The 22,490-nt window shown below is 37.5% G+C and overlaps 1 protein-coding gene across 4 annotated transcripts in view; it reads left to right on the forward strand.

Moving 5' to 3' along the window:
- Nucleotides 1–22,490, forward strand: part of NAV3 (neuron navigator 3) — an 837,665-nt gene that overhangs the window by 767,764 nt on the left and 47,411 nt on the right. For all 4 annotated transcript variants that reach the window (XM_079773450.1, XM_079773452.1, XM_079773453.1 and 1 more), the window contains 2 exons: nt 8,057–8,140; nt 18,756–18,867. In XM_079773450.1, coding sequence (XP_079629576.1) covers nt 8,057–8,140; nt 18,756–18,867 — 196 coding nt within the window. The remainder of the gene's footprint in view (nt 1–8,056; nt 8,141–18,755; nt 18,868–22,490) is intronic.

The following is a 22,490-nucleotide window of genomic DNA, read 5'->3' on the forward strand; positions in this document are numbered from 1 at the left end:
TGCCATATGTCCTGCCACCTTCACTCAACATTAATCTGCTCAGTTCCACTGTAGAGCTCTGGGCCCATTGCCTGCCTCACTTCTCTGTGCTCTCCACTGAGTTCTCTACCTCCTAGGCAAAGCCTGACAGAGTAAGACTGAGCAGGTGTGGCCCCCTGGGTATGACTTGAATAACTGAGATTTTTAAGATGGAAAATTATGGTGTAATAAAACTTTCACAGTATATAACTAAATCATTCCACTCACAATGTATTCATTTTAGCATTGTATTTGAATTGATTTTATCTTTTCATCTTTGGGGGAGTCTAAATTTTGGATTGATTGACTATATTTATTTTTTATGGACGTTGTTAGGAGATTCATAAAAATGATAGTACGTTTTAGAAAATTGTTTAGGCAACATTGGAAGAGAGCAGTATTATTCAACCTATATTTTGTGTCTAAGTATAACTCGTAAATAGCTCAATAGCGGTTGTAAATTTTATACAATAATCTGTATAGTGGTATAAAACACTCCTGTCTAGGTACCTGAATTTGTACCCAGAGGATATATTACAATGAAAATGGCAAAATATTCCGGGTTCTGTTTATCTGCGACAAGGAAGGCTTCATGATAGACCCCGTGCATTGGATAGCCAAGACACTTCCAGGTGTCTTGAATGATTACTCAGGGTTTTATCTTATTTTTAAATCTCTCTCATGTAGACTTATATACTCAGATATTGCAATAATAAGTAGCTGCTATACATTGTGGAATTTGGGCTTTTACACAGTAATTTTTAAGCTATTTCCATTTAAAAATCAATACATGCTTTCCCTGGCATGTTGCTCAGTAGATTGGAGCATTGTTCTGTACATAGATAGGCTGTGTGTTTGATACCTGGTCAGGGCTCCTACAGGAGACAACTAATCAATGTTTTTCACATCAGTGTCTTTCTCTCTCTCTCTGTCTCTCTCTCTCTGTCTCTCTCTATTCTCTCTCTGTCTGTCTCTCGCTCTCGCTCTCGCTCTCACTCTTGCTCTCGCTCTGTGTGTGTGTGTGTGTGTGTGTGTGTGTGTGTGTGTGTGTCTCCCTCTCATTCTTCCCTTTTCTCTAAAATCAATAAATATATCCTTGGGTAAAGTTTAAAAACATATTTTTAAAAAGTAATACATGCTTATTTTATTAAAAAGAAAAACTAGCCCTGGCTGGTGTAGCTCACTTGGTTGGGCATCTTCCAGTGCACCAGGAGATTGCTGGTTTGGCTCCCAGTCAGGGCACCTTCCCAGGTTGCAGGCAGCTCCATTCCTGGTGGGGGGCATGCAGGAGGCAGCTGATCAATGTTGTTCTCTCACATCGATGTTTCTATCTCTCTCCCCTCTACCTTCCTCTCTCTCTAAAAGTCAGTAAATTATTCTTTAAAACAAAAGAAAACACATAAAAAACTAAAATTAAAATTTTTTAAATAAAAAGGCATTATTTATTTTTCCCTCTGAGATTCTCATTCCGTTCATGGTTATTGTTGTCTTGTGTTTCCTTACAACATTATTTTTTTACTAGAGGCCCAATACACGATTCGTGCAAGGGGCTCGGCCCTCGCAGCCCCGGCTTCGTCCAGAAGGTGGTCTGGACAGTCGTTCCGCTGTTATGCCATCTGGTCTAATGAGCATATTACACTTTTATTATTATAGATATACCCACTAACATAAATATACAAAACCCTCTTGCAAAGGCTTACTACACACACACACACACACACACACACACACGCACGCACGCACACACGGGGAACCTAATTCTAACATGGGGGGATGGTCCTGGAGGATCAAATCTTCACCATTGTTCTGAAAGGGAGCAAACATTTTAAAGCAATGTCAGCCACTTCTGCTCAAATCATGCATATCACACTATTTTCACCATGTTTTCATGACTGTGGAGTATGTATTCTCAGCTGGGTGTTGGTATTACCATCAAATGGTAAAAATTGGTTCCTGTGGTGGAAAAGTAAACTCACCGTTTCATGTATAAAGCACAGATATACATAGGGTGTATAACCAGGTATCCAGTGTACCTGTGGCATTAACTGGCATGGAGGAAGAAGTAATAAGGGAAAGTAATATCTGTAGTCTCTCCCTGGGAGGTGATACTTTTTTTAAAAAGTAATAAACAGAATTAGAGGAAGTGGTGCCAAATAGATGATTTTGTTTTAAAAATCTAGTCTTAGAGAAAAAGTGCAAATATTTCCAGCTTCCCTAGTGTATATCTATGTTATCATCAGTAGTGCATTTTGCACATTTATGTGAGCTTAAAATATATCCTATTTTGCATGATCTTTTTTTTTACTTTATAATGCATTTTAGAAATCTTCTCAAATCACCTCAGATCTACTAAAACAAACAAACAACAAAAAAACTGTGCATAGAAGCTTTATTTTTTAATAGTGAAAAAAAAATGGAAACAACCAAAATGTCTCTTAATAGGTCAATGGATAAACAAACTGATGTATCCATACCATGGACTACTGCTCAGCAGTAAAAAGAAATGAACCATTGCTACTCACACTTGGGTGGATATCTCCAAGTTCACTCTAAGCTGAGTGGAAAAGCACCCTTTCAAAAGGTCACATGATATGTAATTCCATCTGTATAACATTCTAGAAAGGCACACTTACAGAAATGAACAGCAACTTAATGGTTGTCAAGGATTAGGGATGGTGGTCACCTTTCTCCCTGAGAGGTGGGTGGCTGTAACTGTAAAAGTATTTCAATGAGGTAATCATTTCTTATGTGAACCTACATATTTGTACCAATATTGAATTCCTGGTTTTGATATCACACCATAATTATGTAAGATGTAACCCACTGTGGGAAACTGGGTAAAGGGTATATGGGTCTTCTCAATACTCTCTTTGCACTTCTCATGAACCTATAAGTATTCCAAATTAAAAAATAAAATAAAACACAAAGGAACTACCACAGTTTTTGAAAGAGATGTCTAGTTTTTAATTTCTTAGGTATTTCAGCCTTATTTCACCATTTACTGCTTCTTTATTTTGTGGTGATATGGATTGTTAAAGCTTTCACAATCATATATTTTTATTGCTGAAATGACAAAAGATGAAAGTGAAAAAATTAAGGTAATGAAGATACTCATTATCTTCTACTCTACAAGAAGTTTATTAAAAAAATCACTTTAAGGGTAAATATTTTAGTAGCCAAGAACTTGTATAAATGGAGGCATATGTAAATGTTTATAAAATAACTTTAATGTCAATTCTATTGTGAACATTTTAATGGATCATTATAATGAAAAAGAATGGAGTTTGCATACTTATGTCAATTTGTATTTTTAAGGATATAATCTTTATACATTTAGGAATTTGAGTTATTCACAGGTTACCTTTTTACTACAAATCATGTTGAACTTTAATGTTTGCTTTATTAAGATGCCATTTTAGATTCCATAGTCCATAATGAATTATGAGAGGATTAAGTTAATACTTAAGAATTTTTATCAGTTCTAAGCAAAACTACTACATTTGTATTTCATTCAGAGTGTTTTACTTTGTTGCCCCTGAGTTAATATCCATTGATGTAAATAATATATACATATATTTTAATATACATACCCAGGAATTAATCATAAACTGAATAAAATATTCCTGTATAGAATTTCTTCAACATAAGTCCAAGATTTTTTTTTAATCTTGTTAAGTTCCTATTTGGAGGTAGATATAAGCCTTTTATTTATTAGTTTATTCAAACTACAAGTAAACTTTTTTTCCTTCATTTTTGGGGTATGTTTTATAATTGATGTATCACCTGTTTGGACCTGGTATGACTACATTTATATGGAGTCCACATAATAATCCCTGTTTTAACATTTAAACTTGAAACTTACTCCTTTACTTGAAACTTGACTCCTTCACTGAAATGCTTTATACCCCTTTGTTAAAAGGGGCGGTGGCCAGGCAGAAAGGTATCCTATGAGCTCACCTCTCCTTTGACGGGCAGAGTCTAACCTCCATTCAGTAGAATGTGCACTGACCTCCCCGCCCACTTGAGAAGTTCTCTGAACAGAGCTGCAGAAAGCCCTGGCAAGACTCTTTGTAAAGCTAATCTACAAGGATGTCTTTAGAAGGCAGAGAGGGCTTGTTGACAAGCGCTATTGCCTGGCCTTCCCTGAATCAATACCCCACCAAGGAACAGAAAGGAAACAGGAGCCCCAGAAGCAAAGGCAACTGCGGATGTGTGGTCACATCGTACAGTCAGCCAGGGGCCCTCTCGCCTCTCGCCCACACCTTCGTGCAGCCAAGTCAGGTGGGATGCATCTGTTTGTGTTTTAATATCTTGTCTTTACACATCTCAGCCCTTAGAGAATTTGGAAGTGAGCACTAATGCTAGTTTTTACTCCCATTTTTCACAGACATCACTGAATGTACTTTCTTTTGCCTTTCAACATGTAAGTCTTTTACACAGAAATCTCTTGGGTATTATTTTGTTTTGGAATTGTCTCCTATTTCTTCGCTCTATTTAATATTTTTGTATATCCTGCCAGTTACTCTTGCTTTCCGACATCTCCTTTAAGAGAAAACTAGTTTGCACATATACACTATAACAGACAGTGAAGGGCCAATTATATATAGTAAAAGAAATGTGAAACCTTATTTATGATAGTTTCAGAGTCATTTTCAGCTCATCTAACAATGGATTTTCAAATGTAAAGTCATATGTATCTATCCATTCATCCTCATATTAATATGTGTATAAAGTACTTTTATTTGGTTGACAGACTGTCACTGAATTCTAAATGAGCAAGTGCAATGCAAGCATTTTTCATAATGACATTTCTTCTCATTATTTGGTAGCACAATAATTCTCTTTACATGTCTATTCTGATTATGTTGTGTGTTTTCCAAACTAAAGATAGTAGGTGTTAATACCTTCCCTTAACTAATATTTAGTCTTGTCTAATTTATTACTTTGACGGACTCCACCAAACAGGAGTTGAGGCACATTCATCATCATATTGAGAAAATTTTACTCTGGCTTGAAAATTATGCAACTGCTAAAAGAAAAGCCAGAACCAAGTAAACTATGATTAACAATCCTCCTAAAAATCCACAATTTTTTAAAAAGTCATCATTTTATAAAGTTTTTCAGACAAAATATATTGTCCTATAGTTTAATCAGTTTTATTTTTTATATTCTCTCTATTCAGGTGGAAAAAAAATTCATCCCTGATAGAAATGGTTTCCCTTATTTACTTCATGTACTCCCTTTTTATTAATCCAATTGGTGAGAAATGTAATCTTTTATACATTCAAAGTAACAAAATTGACCTGATACACTAAGCCAACACAATATAAAATTTAAAGCAATATTTCACTAACATACTTTTAACATATTTTTCATTAAGAACAATGTGACTCAAAATGTTCTTTTGTAACCAGTTTTCTTGTGAATAATTAATGACGAGCAATTTTCCAAAGACTGAAAACTGACATTCTCATGGTGAATATTTTATATTTATTTACTCACAGCTCCAAAATATAAGCAATGTATTTGTACAGCATATTCTTTATAGTCTTGCTTTCTTTGTCATATTTTTAACACCTGTTGAACTGACAAAATATGCACAAAGTAAAGGAATTTACTTCAAGTTTATATATGTAAGGACTCACAAGTCCAACAATTCAAACTTACAATTCTTCGGGAGAATTAAAACTTTGCAATATTAAGTAGAAACTTGCATTTCTTTTAGTAAATGTTAACAAAGGTATTCTGCCAGAATATTCAATATTTTAAAATAAAACAAGCAATATTAGTTTTATGATGCAGTAACCCATTGCAGGGTCATAGATTATTTCTAATAGTCTAAGCTGAAATCAGCACAAATGGTTATCATGGACAAAATGTATTATAAATTACATAGAGCAATGCTTTCAGCATAATCTAACTCCTACACACCACATGGATGAATCTGAAAAACGCAATGTTAAGGAAACCAGTCACACACAAAAATCCTGCCATTTGATTCTACTTAAGTGTTTTCAAAATAGGCAAAGCTAAAACACAGTTTTAGGGATGTAAGCTTGTGTAGTAACACTATAAAGAGAAGCAAGAAATAATTACTACAAATGTTACAACAGTTATCTCTGGGGAAAGGAGAGGGACGGGAGTGGGGGAGGGGCAGGGGAGGACGTCCAGGGCCTTAAGCTGTCCTCCCTCTTGACTGGGCTAGTGAGTGCATGAATGTTTACTATGTGATAAACCAGTGAGCTTCACATCTTCATTTTGTTCACTTTTATACATATCTTCACAATTTAAAAAAGGTTAAGTATAGAAAAAAAGTGGGACATGACCTTATGTTAATTTCTAAGTCTGATGTAATGACGTTCCTTGTCATTGAAAACATTTTAAACTATAAGATAATACTCCTTTTTTAAAAAGTGTTATTTACCCTGCCCTGGACTGTGTGGCTCAGCTGGTTGGAGCATAGTCCCATACACCAAAAAGTGTCCGGTTTGATAATGGTTGGGGTGCATGTGAGAGGCATCCGGTGGATGTTTCTCTTTCACATTGATGTTTTTCTCCCTCTGTCTCTTTCCCCTCCTCTGCCTGAAGTCAGTTTTTTTTAAAAAAAGTGTTATTTATCCCATTAAGTCTGCTAACAAACTTTTAGTATAATTCTTGGGATGTGTGGGTTTGAGAGAAGGGGAAGGGGGGAAATGGGAGGAGGGGATCAGAAAAGAATAAAGAATCGTACTGATGGTTTGATGATGAATAGGCATGCCCTCCCCAAGTTATCTCTCTCTATATTGCAGCATCAGGAAAAGCAAGGCTGCCCAGGTTAAATTTAGAGCTCGGAACAAAGATACCTTTGTATCATGATGCTAATGGAAGGGACTTGTGCATTCTAGCTGGTGCCAATAATGGAATAAACGTCTAGCTCTTACTAATACTGGAATAAACTTGTAGTACCCTAATTCTTGGAACTCCCGGGATCTATTTGATAATAGGAACCTCAGCTTTTCAGCTCTGCTGGAGTTACAAGGTGATGTGATGTGTTACGAGTCCTCTCACTTCCTTCCCTCAAAAAATTAATCTTAGGCAAGGATTGCCAAATGTCCTCGCACACATAGTTTATTATAGATGTAGGTTGTATCCCTTTAAGTGGACACACTATAAAATTGATCAGTTTGAGATAACATACCTGGAGTTCTCCCTCATGCCGCAGTGTAAGATTGCAGCACCTCCTCATGCTTAATATTTTGTGGGTCAAGCTATTGCAAAATGGCGTGTGAATAAAAACTGGCCTATTTTAGAGCTATAATAAGATTGTCAAACACTTAATCATACGACTTCTGGTTATCTACTGCAATAGGTATAATTCTCTGAGATTTAAAATAAAACCGCAAAGCCACCAAAAGTTAATGTTAAATAAAATAGAGCTCATGGTTATTTCTAGCTGGCCTACCTACTCTTCCTTAGTTGAAAGGAATAAAGTAGAAATAAAAGCCCTTTTATTGAAAAGAATTTGGAAAGTCAAGACAACTCTTTTCGATTCAATTCTTTGGGAGTAGACAAAGGAAAGATAATGTTATAGCTGTCAGCAGATGCCTGACACTGGAAGGAGAGTGTCATTATAATCGAGGAGCTAACAATATCTTCAAAGGTCATCATTCAGGTACAAAAGTGAAGGCCATTTGTCCATTGACCTCCGCCTGGGCTTTCAGTCTAAAACCTTGGCAACTCAGAACTTTATTCGGTATTTTACGTGTCAAATCCTCCACGATGGGCGAGCTAGAAGATGTCATTATTTGCAAAATGCCTTCAAGAAGGTGAACTCACATGAAATGTCAAGAGACTGAAACCCTGGTTTTAAGCTAAAGATGTTAAAATGATAGGTGAAGATTTGTGTTAATGGAGAGTCGCCATCGGAAGCTAACTATGATGGCCGTGGTGCTTCAAGAGTCAGAATGCCTGAAATTAAGCATGTTGTAGAGTGAAGCATTTTCATCCATCCACATAGGGTTCTGACATTGAACATGTGTTCCTTCCATTTTGTTCACAGGCTCACCTCGTGGCAGCTTTTGAAAAGAGTTTAGGGAATATGACTGGCCGACTGCAGAGTCTTACCATGACAGCGGAACAAAAGGTATGTCCCGGAATTGCCCCTGGGGCTTAAAATAAGACGGCAAGTTGCACAGGATGTTTAAACCTATTACCTGAGATGCTGCTCCTTAAAAAAATACTGCAGAACATCCATCCTGTGATAAATTGGAACAATGACAAGGTAATGTCTTTTCATATTTTCACTTAAAGATTGATGATTCAGATTAATCCATATTGGAACACACACACATATGCACACAGATGCAGTTCTTTCTAGGTGATCTACTGTTTTACCTCTGACTGTAACTATTAAAAGAATACCAGCTATTAAGAAAGAGAAATAAATGTAGGGGAGGAGAGTTAGACTATTTTAGGCACAATTTGTTATACAGTTGATAAAATTGCACTCTGACAAGAATTTTCACAAATGCCAATCAGAAGGCCTGGGGCTGAGATACCCATGAAGAAGGCCTGGAACAGGTTTTAGGATTCTACAAGGTAAGGGCTTTAAGTTACAGCTCCTATGGGACAAGAGACAATCCTGTGTAACTTTTTAGTAAAAAGGACTAGTTGGCACCTGGGGATGCTGTCTTTTAAGTAAAATTAAATTATACCGAAAACTTAAAAAATAAATAAGAAATATTTTATGGATTAGAAAAAGGAATACCATAAAGGAAGAAACGTAGAATTTTGTTCACAAAAGCAGAAGGATGAACATTTACATGCTTCCTAGAAACAGCATGGGCACTTTCCATGCGATGACCAACAAATTACCTCTGCCATTAGCGTGGTGGCCCTAACCTGAGTCTGGATGGGTGTCAGAGACACGTGACGTTTCTCAAATGGTATGAAAGTGTTTTTTAAAACTGCATGTGTGTATAATGTAAGCAGATGTCTACAGTTTTCATCTAATGCTCAAAGGGATTCATAATCTAAAAGGTTTTGGATATTTCCAGAATCACTATATCTATCTACAGGGATGCCTTCTATTTTGTCTTTATTCCTATAAAGTGTGTTATAGTAAAGTTTAAAAAAAAAAACACACCACACAAACAAATGGAATGAAGAGCCCAATTAAACCAAAAGAGAAAATCAAATAGCCCTATAATTGCCTGCTATAATTAGCAAACTGTATTCTCTTTGCCCTTATCTTCCTTTCTCCTATTTCATAGCTTTCTCCTGCCCATGAAAGAGAACACTGTCCATCCCTGGCAAACCTGTTCTGCAAGGGAAGATAACAAAGTCCTTTTGAACACATAAATCGTATCTTAGTCTTTTTTTGGATGAGGGTTACCATTTACCACTTCACTGTGTAACCTAAGAAGTCGGCAAACATAATTACAAGGGCCTTTTAGGACAGCTGAATGGGAAAGAATGGAAACCTCAGAGCCCACTAGGCTTGGGTGTGAATCTCAGGGGGATCTCTTCAGTTAAATTAGCTGTGGAATCTTCCTTTTCTGACCCTCACAGTCATCATTTTAAATTGGGGCTTAAACAACTACTTTGATGAAGAGTTAGGAGGAATAAGTGAGATACTATGATAATGTCACATGCAGTGGATAATCAATAAAGGTTACCTTCTTTTACATTTCTCTGCTTTTGTTTCCTTTTAAAAATGTAAGAGAAACAAACTCACCATTGGCCATATGCCAGGCATATTGCTGGAAATCTTGAAGAAGTTCAAATTAATATATTTTTGCCCCCATATTTCCTTAAACTCTTTTTTATTTGTAAATAAATATCTCATAGAAATTGGGAAAAATAATGTTGGTCTGTTCATTTATAATGCCTATGACTAATGCCTGAATATTTTAAAATACATCTCCACAAAATAAGGAATTGTTTAATTTATGCACCCATTATCCTTAAATTAATATTGCTAAATCTATTAAATTTTCTCAGAAGATAAAATAATGTGTGAAATTGCCCTTGCCATTTTTTTAACTGATGGCTCTTCTCTAATTGAAAGCTGTACACACACATGTTAGTAACCATGTTAGTAACCTGAGATTTATAACTTGCCTGTTTCCAAGTGGTTTTGAGATTCTTATAAAATTCATTGCAATATGCTGTAGCACAACTCAGTGACAGAATCTAGTGAAATTCAGTGGAGGGATGTATCTAACAAGATGCCTGAGCCTGTATAATTACTGCCCCAAGCACTGAACTGAAATGAATGTCAGGAACACTAAGGTACAAAGCAAGACTGCTAGGCATGTTTAGTTCTCATTCTCTGAGCAGAACATAATTTAGATCAAGGAGATAAACTTTGTGGCACTGAATTCAAGAACAAATGTATTGTAAAGTTTCTCAAATTGAGGTCATGGAATAACAAAAGACAAAATCGCTGTTCAAATAGGCATTTCTCTAAAAGCTGAGCGCGTAACATTTAATCACATTTCAGTAAAACCATTTCTTCAGGGAGCTGAGATAAAAGGGTCTATTGCTCTCTGGTGACCCAACAATCCTGAGGAAAAGATTAGAGAATTCAGAGCAGAGTTCCTGGTGTTCCACAGTTTGTTTAATGTCCATTTAGTCATTCACCCAAGTTGTACTGAATTTCTACTCTATATGAGGAACTGTTTTAGCTTCTAAGAATTCAGTGTGTGTGTGTGTGTGTGTGTGTGTGTGTGTGTGTGTGTGTACACACACTGTTTACATCCCATTTTATCACTGGTTATAATGTAAATAGATTTTTATTCTAGTAGGTAACACACTAAATAAAACTATAGATGAAACATAGGATTTTAGGTGAAGATAAGCACCACTGAAAAATTTAAAAGTAAGAATGAGTACATTGGGAAACAAGGTAGGATGCTAATAGGATGCTAATATATAAAGGAAAAAAGGCCAGTCCTGACCAGGTAGCTCAGTTGGTTAGAGTGTTGCCCAATATGCCAAGGTTTCTGGTTCTATCCTCAGTCAGGACAGATACACGAATCAACCAATGAATGCATAAATAAGTGGAACAACAAATTGAAGTTTCTTTCTCTCCTCCCTTCCCCCCCCCCTCTCTCTCTCTCTCAAATCAATTTAAAAACAAAAGGCCAAGGTGGTTACATGCTCTTGGTTCCATACTTAATAGAGAGATTAAACTAGGACTCAAGGCCAAGTCTTCTGGCTTATTATGGCTTTAAAGTATGATTTTCACAATCAGATATCATTAATAGTCTGAAAACTATATCAAAATTTTAGTTCCCTGGATGGGCCTAAATCACTCCCTTCATTAAAATCATTCCTTGTTTCCAAAAGCCAAATCAGACTGATTTTCTTGCTTTTCCTGTTATGTGCCTGAACACCGCTTTTAGAGACTTATATCCTGGTAAGAAAGAAAAGCACATGCGTGAATAATTCAGGAGGCAGGATGTTTGGGGACAGCTAGAATACAACAGCACAGAAACCTGAGCGTTCTCACGGGGGACCTTTGCACCTTCATGCGGGTTTCAGAGCCGAAGGGGCAGAGCAGCCTTGTCAGGTTCTGGGAGGATGAAAAAAAATTAACTCGAGAAAATGGAGGACTGGATGTCGAGGAAGGAGCACCATGAGCATGAGCAGCCATGAGAAAAATTATTGGAGACATTAAGGAAAAAAGTAGGAATGTGGAGGGAAATGTGGAACTAAGGCTAAGAAAATAAGATCCTGGTCTTTTGGAAATAAGGAGCAATTCAAAGGTTTTTGACAGTGGACTAACATGATAAAAGTGAGTGAAAATCAACCTAGCAGTATTTCCCAGTAGTGTAACAGCATTCCCTGTAGCCACTGGAAGACCACATGTTATATAATTGCAAGTCCAATAGTAGGGTATTTGTCAATAATGCTAGCTGGAGTGTGAAATTATCTCTAGGAATTGCCCTAAAAGTAAGGCTCAACAAATTGTGATAGTGACATAGTTTGATCAAGAATTTTACCTGGATTACAAATTCTAAGATTCTCTTAGAGAAGTGAGACCGAATGCCCTGAGGTGTCTATTGTATGATATGGAATGACTTCTTTTCTCTGTATCTGGATGGGTATAGCTATGTACCATTTTTGTCAGATTTGGAAAAATGGCAGTCAAATTATTGTTTAGAGCTCTGTTTTCTTATAGAATGCCAGATGAGAAAGGCTAAAATATAAGTCAACAAAATGGCACAAATTCTGTGAGTCTATATTTTCATGATATACAAATCTATGTTTTTACATAACTACTGCTAAATCCTTGCAAAATTACTAAAGCTCTCCTCATAATCAGAAGACTTTCAAATCAGTTTCCTATAGCTGTAGTGCCAGGAATAACTAGAACATATATTAAGGTGGGCTATGTTAGTCTTGTTTGAAGGTCAGAGTGATGGAGCTCAGATATTGATCCTTATGCTAACTATAACATCTAGGGATTGTTCTTATATCTCTGAGAAACCACTTTTTCAGGGCGACTAGATAAATAGAAACTTAAACCTTAAAAATGAGAAAATCCAAAGCCAAGTCTTTGGAAATAGATCATGTAGACACTAAAAATTTAGTAGTTAAAATGGGTCTTGATGTTAACTCCTACAAGTTCAGGTTAAAAAAAAAATATATATATATATATATATATATATATATATATATATATATATATATATATATATATATATTTATCTTGAAGTGTTTTTAAAATTTTATTGCTAGGGTCATAAAATACATTCACTAACCCTTTATGACATAGAATGATTTGAATCCATAAGTTATTTATTGATTCAAGTTACTTTATTGAGATTTGGTGAACTTTGTTTATTTAGTTAGAACCAGGGCTAGCCAAGTTCTTTCAGTAGAAAAATTCATGATTTTAAGCCACATATAAAGGGGTGGGGGAGTGTGATATATTCAAAAGAACTACAGATTGATAGTGTGATAATAACTGAGTGTCAATGTGAAAAAGCGAAAGACAGGTTTAGTAGAAATTTTTAAGAGCCTAGCCTAGAAGGTCAAGTTGGTTGATGAGATTTGTTGCCAAGCTTGTGGGATACTCAACAAGGCCTGTGACCAGGAGAGATTTACAAAGAGGTCAGGTAAAGTAAGGACATTAGGTGGGAAAGAACACTAAGCAAGGCTAGTATTATAACACTAGAGTCCAGCCTGACCCCTCTCACAGTCTGGGAGCCCTCAGGGGCTGGAGGCAACCCGGTGATCAGGGGAAGGCAATGCCCCCATCACACCTCTACTGCTGCCACTGCTGGCAGCACAAGCCTCAGCTGGCCCTTGTTACCTGAGCCTTGGGTGGCCCTGGGCGGCTGGGCAGCTCCCATCCAAGGCTTGCCTGCGCCTGGGACGTCAGCTGGGCAGCCGCCATCCAAGGCTTGCCTGCACCTTGGGTCGGCCCTGGGCAGCTGGGGGGCTGAGGGCGGGTCCGGCCACACCGTGCGCTTGCTGCCCCCCTGCCCCCCGGAGGGGCTGAAAGAACTGGGGACTCTGGCAGGGCTGAGGGGACTGACTGGGTGCCACCATCTTGTGGCTGTGGGCACTGCCATCTTTGTGATGATGTGATAGTCAATTTGCATATTCCCTCTTTATTAGATAGGATAATGTTTGATCATTTTTTTTGAAACATTTCAAGTCTGGCTTTCATAATTTAGCCTCAGAGATACAAAATAGAAGAGGCACTGACTCTATCTGGCTTCTTTTACACAAGACACCCTAATGCAAAACTGGAGTCTCACATAGTCAGTGGGTGTTTGGGGCATCATTATCTTGAATGGCTCATTGTAGATAAATGAAAATTTTTTTTGATTCTCAGGTTTTAAAATACCACTTGGCCTTTAAGAGTAAGGAAGGATATTTAAAGCAAAGATGGGAAATCATATGGAAAGAGAAATATGGTTCTAGTTGGAGTGAAGTCTAAATGGGTCTCTACTGAAATAAGAAAGAAGGAAGGAATTTTTGCACATATGGAGAGATAACTAGTTCAGGCTAGAAAAGATTTTCAATGTAGAACTTCATTATGTTTTTAATTAAAGAGGATGAAATAGGTGCTTGTTTATACTTATAAAGCTACCTAAAAATTTACTAATATGAATTTGGTAAACTAATATTTTCATAGATGTGATTTTTCCAAGTTATATAAAGAATATTACTTACCTAGTTATTCTTCCTTTTGTTTTATTGTGTCACACTGCATAACAACTAGTCTACTAATATGTGTTATTTTAAACAAGATACTCTATCCAGCAAAGCTATCATTTAGAATAGAAGGTCAGATAAAGAGCTTCACAGACAAGAAAAACCTAATGGTGTTCATCACCACCAAATCAGCATTACATGAAATGTTAAAGGGTGTTCTTTAAGAAGAAGAAGGGGGGAAAAAGATAAAAATATGAACAATAAAATGGCAATAAAAAGATAAAAATATGAACAATAAAATGGCAATAAATACATATCTATCAACAATTGAGTCTAAAAATAAACAAGGAACCTAATGAACAAAATAAACTGATGAATAATATAGAAGCAGAGGCATGGAAACATGGAACAGACTGACAAAACTCAGAAGGAAGGGAAGAAGAGTGCAGGAAGAGATTAACCAAAAAATTTGTATGCATACATACATTACCCATGGACACAGACAATAGGGTGATGAAGGCCTTGGGCAGGGTGGGGTGGGGTGGAGGAGGGAAATGGAGGAAAGGGTGGACACCTGTAATACTCTCAACATCTACACTAATAAAAGAGAAACATGCAAATTAACCATCACTCTGCTACACCCACAAGCCACGCCCACCAGCCAATCAGGAGTGGGTATGCAAATAAATCCAACCAAGATGGCGGCCGGCCACGGAGCTGGAGCAAGCAGGAGGCTTGGGTTGCCCTGGCAATGGAGGAAGCCAAGCTTCCCACCCACCCTGGCTGGCCCTGGCCTTTGCTCAAGGCTACAAAGTTTCAATTATAGAAGATAAATAAATCCTAGATACTTGCTTCCAGCCGGCCCTGGCCTCTGCTCAAGGAGGTGCTGAACAAAAGAAAAAGAAAAAGAAAAAACGGAGGGGCTGGGACCTTGGGTTGCCAGGGGGTGATCAGGCCAGGATGGGATGGCAGGGGCCATTGGGGGTAAGCAGACCAGCAGGGGGGCCAGTTGGGGGTGAGCAGGCTGACAGTGGGGGTCAGTTGGAGGTGATCAGGACAGCGGGGGGTGGCAGTTTGGAGTGAGCAGGCCAGCAGGGGGGCAGTTGGAGGTGAGTAGGCCAGTGGGGAGGGGAGGTGGCGGCGAGGAGGCCAGCAGGGGGGTCAGTTGGGTGTGAGCAGGCTGGCACGGGGGTAGTTGGGGGTGATCAGGCTGGCGGGGGGGCATTTGGGGGCAAGCAGGCCAGCAACAGGGGGCAGTTGGGGGTGAGCAGGCTGGCAGGCAGAGTGGTTAGGGGCAATCAAGCAGGCAGTCAGGCAGGTGAGCGGCTAGAGCCAGTAGTCCCGGATTGTGAGAGGGATGTCTGACTGCCGGTTTAGGCCTAATCCCTGTAAACCGGCAGTAGGACATCCTTCGAGGGGTCCTAGATTGGAGAGGGTGCAGGCTGGGCTGAAGAACACCCCCCTACCCCCGTGCATGAATTTCACGGGGCCACTAGTAAGTATATATTTTAAAAATCAAGAAAATAAGATACTTAATATTAGAAAGTGACAATTCTTCTATCTCATATTAAACACAATTTTCTAAAAAAGCATCATTTCCGGAACATTCTACTTCTAATCTTTTCAAAACACTGACATTGAAATAAGTCAGCTAACTCATAAAATTAAGCAAAAATTTTTAGACATTTGCATAAGATCCCATTTCTATTTTTCCTATTTAAACCTAAAACCAATGTTCTAGCAGACTTTTAATTCACAATGCAAGCACTACTGGTTCTAAATTCAAGAATGAAATCTGATTTCTATTCATATTTAATCCATGTTTATAACATTACTATATGAGTTATGTGATTCATTAAATATGCACCATATATATCTTTTTGTGAATAAATTTCTGAATGCAGAATGAATTTTATGTAAACATTTTATCTCTTGGAAGATTTATTTTAAAGAAAAGTAAATTAAATTTGGTAAACATTCTGTTACTTGGGCAAGGACAGAATATAGACAGAACTTGGAGAGACTGAGAAATGTGATAAATTGGATCTGAATTTTGTGTATGACATTGGAAATTTTCCACAAACATGATCTTTTTCTTTTTTATAAACAAATACAAATGAAATTACAGTCAAGTGTTTGAAGATCTCTCTACAAATCCAGGAGGTTGTATTGTATTTTCATTATGATATTCTTTGACTTTTAAGCTATTAGAGGTCTATAAAAGGGTTTGCTTTAAAAAAAAAATCTGTCATTGGTTAGGAATATGTCAGATATCTAATGAAAATAGATATAGGAGGCACCAGGTGTCTATTCCAAACCTGGATCTCATTTAATTTGCATTGTCTATGTTTTTTGTAAGTGTGTAAGGATAGAATCATCACTGGACATTCCCATGTATGTAGCAGTTTCCTTCAAAGGCAGTTGTCATAATCCTACTTTTTTTGTATATTCTGGGAAGACTTGAGTAGGGATAAACTATTTACCTTGGGATGAAGAACCCAAGCCTGATTCTGCCAGAGATGCTAGAGAAAATGGTGAATGACAAATATATCATCAAGGAATTCTCCCTCTAAGAGGCTGACAGAAATTCTAATTTTTAGGATTGCCATCACTACCAAGAAGGATACTTCTTGTTTTTAAGCTCCTGATGGAAATATGGTCTATGCTGAAAAAGCACTCTTTCTTTTTTTTCTTCTTTGTTATCTTTCTCATGGTGTATCAAATCTGGTATAAATTTACTTAAACAAATATGAAAGATTAAATTTATCCAGGAATTTTCCTTGGGACATACCTTAAAATTACCTAAGTTCAATAAAAGATAGATCTTTTCTTAAATTTTGATTTTTAAACTTTTTTGTAATTTAACTATTTTTAAGGACTAATACATATATTTTATTCACTTTTTTAAAAATCCTATGTTTTTTGGCTTGGTGAAATTTGGTCTCCATACTAGGAATTTATTGGATGAAAAGTATCAAAATTTAAAATGACCTTGAATATGCCAGAAGAATTTAATAAGATTGCATTTAATAGGAATGAGTTATGGATGAGTTCCATGTTTTATACTTAAATATAAAGAATCCATCCCCCAAGTGCTAAATACAGGAGGCAAAAACCTAAAATCACTTATTTGACAAAAACGTGGAATTTCCAGTTGATAGTAAATTCAATATGGTCACCAGAACATACTGATATTTAACCCTTTGCACTCGCTTTTTTCTCAATTCCTTTATTCTACTCGGGATTTAATTTTTTAAATACCCCGGATTTTACAAAATGTGGCAGTAGAATAAAAAACTGGAGTTTCTTTTCATACAAACTTATTTATCTGGATTTTTTTATATTTCAAATTATTGACACATTCAAAGAGTAATTTTAATCTCGACATCCGAGTGCAAAAGGTTAACTTTGCAATTTGACCACAGATTGCATGAATAAGTTTGGTATAAAATAAGCAATGTGATATCATGCTTCATGTTGTACTGCTCAGCTCTGGGTGCCACCCTTTGAAAAGAATAAGGACTATTCAGATCATATTTATCCTATATAATAAAGTGGTAATATGCAAATTGACCATCACACCCTCACAAGATGGCTGCCTACAACCAGGCTGGCAGGGGCGTTAGTGAGGGACAACCAAACGACTGAACACCAGGCTGTGTGGGGTGACCAGGCTGGCAGGGGGGTTAGTGAGGGATGACCAAATGACTGAACAAGCAGGCTGTATGGGGCCACCAGGCCGGCAGCGGGGGAAGTTGGGGATGACCAGGCCAGCAGGGGTGGGCACTTGGGGGCAACCAGGCTGGCAGAGGGGGGCAGTTGGGGGTGACCAGGCTGGCAGGGGGGGCAGTAAGAGGTGACCAGGCCAGCAGGGGGGGCAGTTAGGGTTGACCAGGTCAGCATAGGGGGGCAGTTGGGGGCGACCAGGCCAGCAGAGGGGGCAGTAAGAAGCAACCAGGCCAGCAGGGGAGGGCAGTTGGGGGTGATTAGGCTGATAGGGGGGGCAGTGAGGGGCGACTAGGCCAGTGTGGGGGCGTTTGGGGGTGACCAGGCTGGCAGGGGGGCAGTAGGAGGTGACCAGGCCAGCAGAGTGGGGCAGTAGGGAGCGACCAGGCCGCAGGGAGGTGAGTAAGGGGTGACCAGGCCGGCAGGGTGGGCAGTTAGGGTGATTAGGCTGGCATGCAGAGGCAGTGAGGGACAATCGGGCCAGCGGTGGGGGGGGGGCAGTTAGGGGTGACCAGGCAGGCAGGCAGGTGAGTGATTAGGAGCCAGCAGTCCAGGATTGTGAGAGGGAGGGGTCTCTGATTAGAGTGGGTGCAGGCTGGGCTGATGGAACCCCCGCCCCCCGCCGTGCACGAATTTCATGCACCGGGCCTCAACTAAGAAAAAAAAAAATATTTCTCCTTTACATTTAAGTAAGTAATAAGTTGTCAGATACAACTTGACAAGGTGAGCCAAATATCCACATCTCCCAGGGCATTAGCACTACATAAATCAAACCCATTGGATGGTGAATTTTGAACAACAGGAAGAGTTTACTTTTCTTTCTAGGGATTACAGCTTCTAATCTGTTTGTTTCACAGGAGTCTGAACTCATAGAACTAAGAGAAACCATTGAAATGCTGAAGGCCCAGAATTCTGCTGCCCAGGCTGCCATCCAGGGAGCTCTAAATGGTCCCGATCACCCTCCCAAAGGTATATTTAGAAAGATTGCCATTTTGCATCCAATACATTCGTACTTTATTTTATTTACTAATTGGATAAAAGCTGCTTTTACTCAGTGACTTTTTTTTATTATGAGTATGTGGTATTAATGTAGTCAGAATCTCAGAATTTAAGAGTGGCTTTCATTGTCAAATAATTTTTAAACTGATCTTAAAGAATTGGCTTCTATAGTTATATACACATTTCTCTTCACTTGATTTGGTGAAGGTAAGGATGTGTGATTGGTTAATGCATTTATATCTGACCTCAAGCAAGATAAACCCAGTAAGGAGTATGAAAATCTAGATCTATATAAAAAAATAAAATCAAAGTACAAAGTAGTGGGTTTAGAGGGAGCAACTCATCTGGGAGGTAAGGACAGTAAAAATGTACACTTTTTGTAGAGAATTTAAAAACAGTAAGACAATGACTGAAAGTTGGTCTGTTTTTCATTATTACTATGTGTCAATAATTCTAAACAATGATGCAATCATTTTCTCTGCCACCACCCCTGATGAACTCCTGATGGTTATATTGCCTATACTGAAGAAAAATGCTCTATGTTAATATCTTATTTTTTTTTACATAAATTCCACTAATGCACATTTCAGCTCTTTTCAATAGCATTCAGTATGCTCACCTCTTTACCTAAATTCTGAATGCCTGTCACCTCTCTTCCCATTTCCAGATTAATTCTAGGAATTTTTTATGGAATTTTTCAATGTCTTCAGCAGCCAGTCACACTTAGACCACTGGAATGTTGCCTCTCTTCTCACCACTCCACCAAAACTGTTCCCTTCAGGATCAATAATGACTTATATGACATTAAATTCAATAAAACACTTAAAATTCTTATTGCATTTGACATGGTAACAGCATTTGATATTAATGCCTGCTCCTTCCTACTTGAAACATTCATTTTTTTCTAACGTTCATGACGTCCACATTTCTAGTTTTTTCTTCTGCTTCTTTGAAATCTCTTTTAAAGTTTCTTTTGTAGGTTAACTCATTTGTATCCATTTGTTAAATGTTGGTATTTCTTAGGACCTGGTCCATTATGATTTTTTTACATTATGATTCTCTCCATCCTATCTAAAATTTTATACAAAATCATCTAGTGCTCTAGCTTTGTCATTTACGTGTTGCCAACTGTCAAATCTATCTCTTCAATCTAGGATCATCTCTTGAGTCACAGATCTGTATATACAGCTGCCAAAGAGGGAACTCCATTTGGTTATCTTTGGATGTCTGTGTGTCAGCTTTAACTCGACATCTAAAAATTTGAAATTGCCATCTTCTCTCTCACACCTGCTTTGCCATCAGTGTTCCTTCCCTCAGTAAATGGCACCTTTCTTATAGCCAGAAATCTGTATGTCACATATAAATCCTCCTCTCCTCACTCAAGAAATTGCCAAATTGATTCCACCCCTTGACTATCTCTTGGATCTGTTCCCCTTTCCCTGATCCTACTATCAACATCCCTCAGCTCCTCCCTGAACCATGGCCAGAAACTCCTAAAGCCTTCCTGCTCTTCATCTTACACCACTTTACCTCACTCTTCACACTGCAACTAGAGCAGTTGTCCAACAACGTGTATCTCCATACATGAATCTCATATTGCCTTTAGGATGAAATACAAACCCCTTAGCTTGACACAATCTCTCTTTTTCAGCTACATTTAGGCAACAAATATTTATTGATTACCAATCATGTGCTAGACACTGTTCTAGACCTTGCTTTTTTGTCATATTGCATATTTCATATTTCACCTAGCCTGAACATCTTCCAGTTCTTCAAAAGTTCTTTATATATTCTGTTTATTCTGCTTGGAACTTTTTACCCTGTTTGTGCAGCATAAAAATTTTTTGAGACCTTGCAAGAATTAGCCTACGTATGCCTCCTTGACCCTTAAACTGGATGAGGTCCTGTTGTGATGGGTTTCTGGCTATAGCTGTCCTTCCCCCATCAAAATGTGCATTATACTTTGGTGCCTTGATTTACTTAATGTACTGCCTCTCCTGCTCTGTGGTAGGGTGGTATGTTTTCTTAATCCTAGTGGCTGTGATGATGCCTAACCTATGAAAGGTGCTTATTCAAATTTTATAGAAAAGAATATAATTTTTAAACATAATTTAAATTTTAGGAAAACAGTTATATAAAGTGAGACATACTAGTTCTCTAGAGACTGCTTCTGTTAAGAATTTAGCAACTTTGCATGTGGGGGAGTTGATTACATGCTGCATGGAAAATTACTGCATATTTAAAGCTTATCTTAGAGCTATAACAAAGCAGCTTATGTTCTAAATCTTCGTGTCCTAAATAGGTCCAGAAGGGATTTTAAAAAGCTTAATCCTTTCTTCAACACAGTAAAGTCACTGAAGTAAAACTTTCTGGGAGGATTCCTTTTATCTTAGGCAACAGGTAGCTTAATGTTCCTACTAGAATTTAAAAAATAGGAATTTCTTGGCTCAAAAATGGGGAAAGGGTGCCTAAAGTAAATACAAGTGATACAAATTGGTCAAAAAAGATTTAAAAATAATTTTACAAGATTTAAAGCTGACAAAAACAAATAGTTCCACGAATAGTTATAAAGGGTTCAATATAGGTATATAGGATATTAAAATTCAATATTAAAATCAATGAACACAAATTGTGACTTACTATATGGAGAAACTTTACAGTAAATTGGACTTATGTATATTTTCTTGAGTTACTAAGGTGATTATATAGGCTACACATCTGTCTTCTTAAATAATAAAGGTTTTTGAGACCTTTAAAATCTTTATGTCAGGAAAAAATTTAACATGTAATCTTAAGTTATGTATTTGGAGTGAGGCAGCACTTTTACAGACAGATCAAACTATGGTAAAATCACATAGTAATTTATAAAGTTATGTTAACCTAATATTTTCTCTGTATTTGTGCATCACATTTATTAACAAAGCCTGATAAATAATAGCAGTCTGTAATAGAATAAATTTATTTATTTATTCACAAACATTATCGGAGCATCTGCTGTGTATTAGGCACTCTGTTTGATCTTGAAATACAAAGATGCAAGGAGAGAGAGAGAGAGAGAGAGAGAGAGAGAGAGAGAGAGAGAGAGCCAGTATACTCAAGGGCTCACAATCCATTCTAACAAAAGGTAATTTATGTATATTATATATAACAATTATGACTTGATAACTAAATAATTGCTATAAGGCTGAAAGGTAAAGGTAATGGAAATTTGTATTTATATTTTTCAAAACCTGCTGTTGCTTTTTAAGTCACTACCTCTGTGCATAAACATGGAATAGTATATCCTTAAGATATACCAAATACAATTTGACAAAACATGTATTAAATTGCAGTCAACAGTAAATAATTAAATGTCAGGCAAACATAGTTGTGTTGAATGACTAATAAGAATAAATTTATTCAGTGAGTACTTATTGATTGCCTATCACATGCGATACACTCTGCACAAAGCTCTGAATATAAAATGGTAAACAAAATAGACATAGCCTTTGTCTCCATCAATTTTTGATCTGTAGGAGGGCAGAAAGTAAACAATCGTCGTGATCACTGGTGTAGCTAATGTGCATGCCCAAGTAGTTACAAGTTCTAAAATA

Source organism: Cnephaeus nilssonii (genome assembly GCF_951640355.1).
Source record: "Cnephaeus nilssonii genome assembly, chromosome: 6".
NCBI lineage: Eukaryota > Metazoa > Chordata > Mammalia > Chiroptera > Vespertilionidae > Cnephaeus > Cnephaeus nilssonii.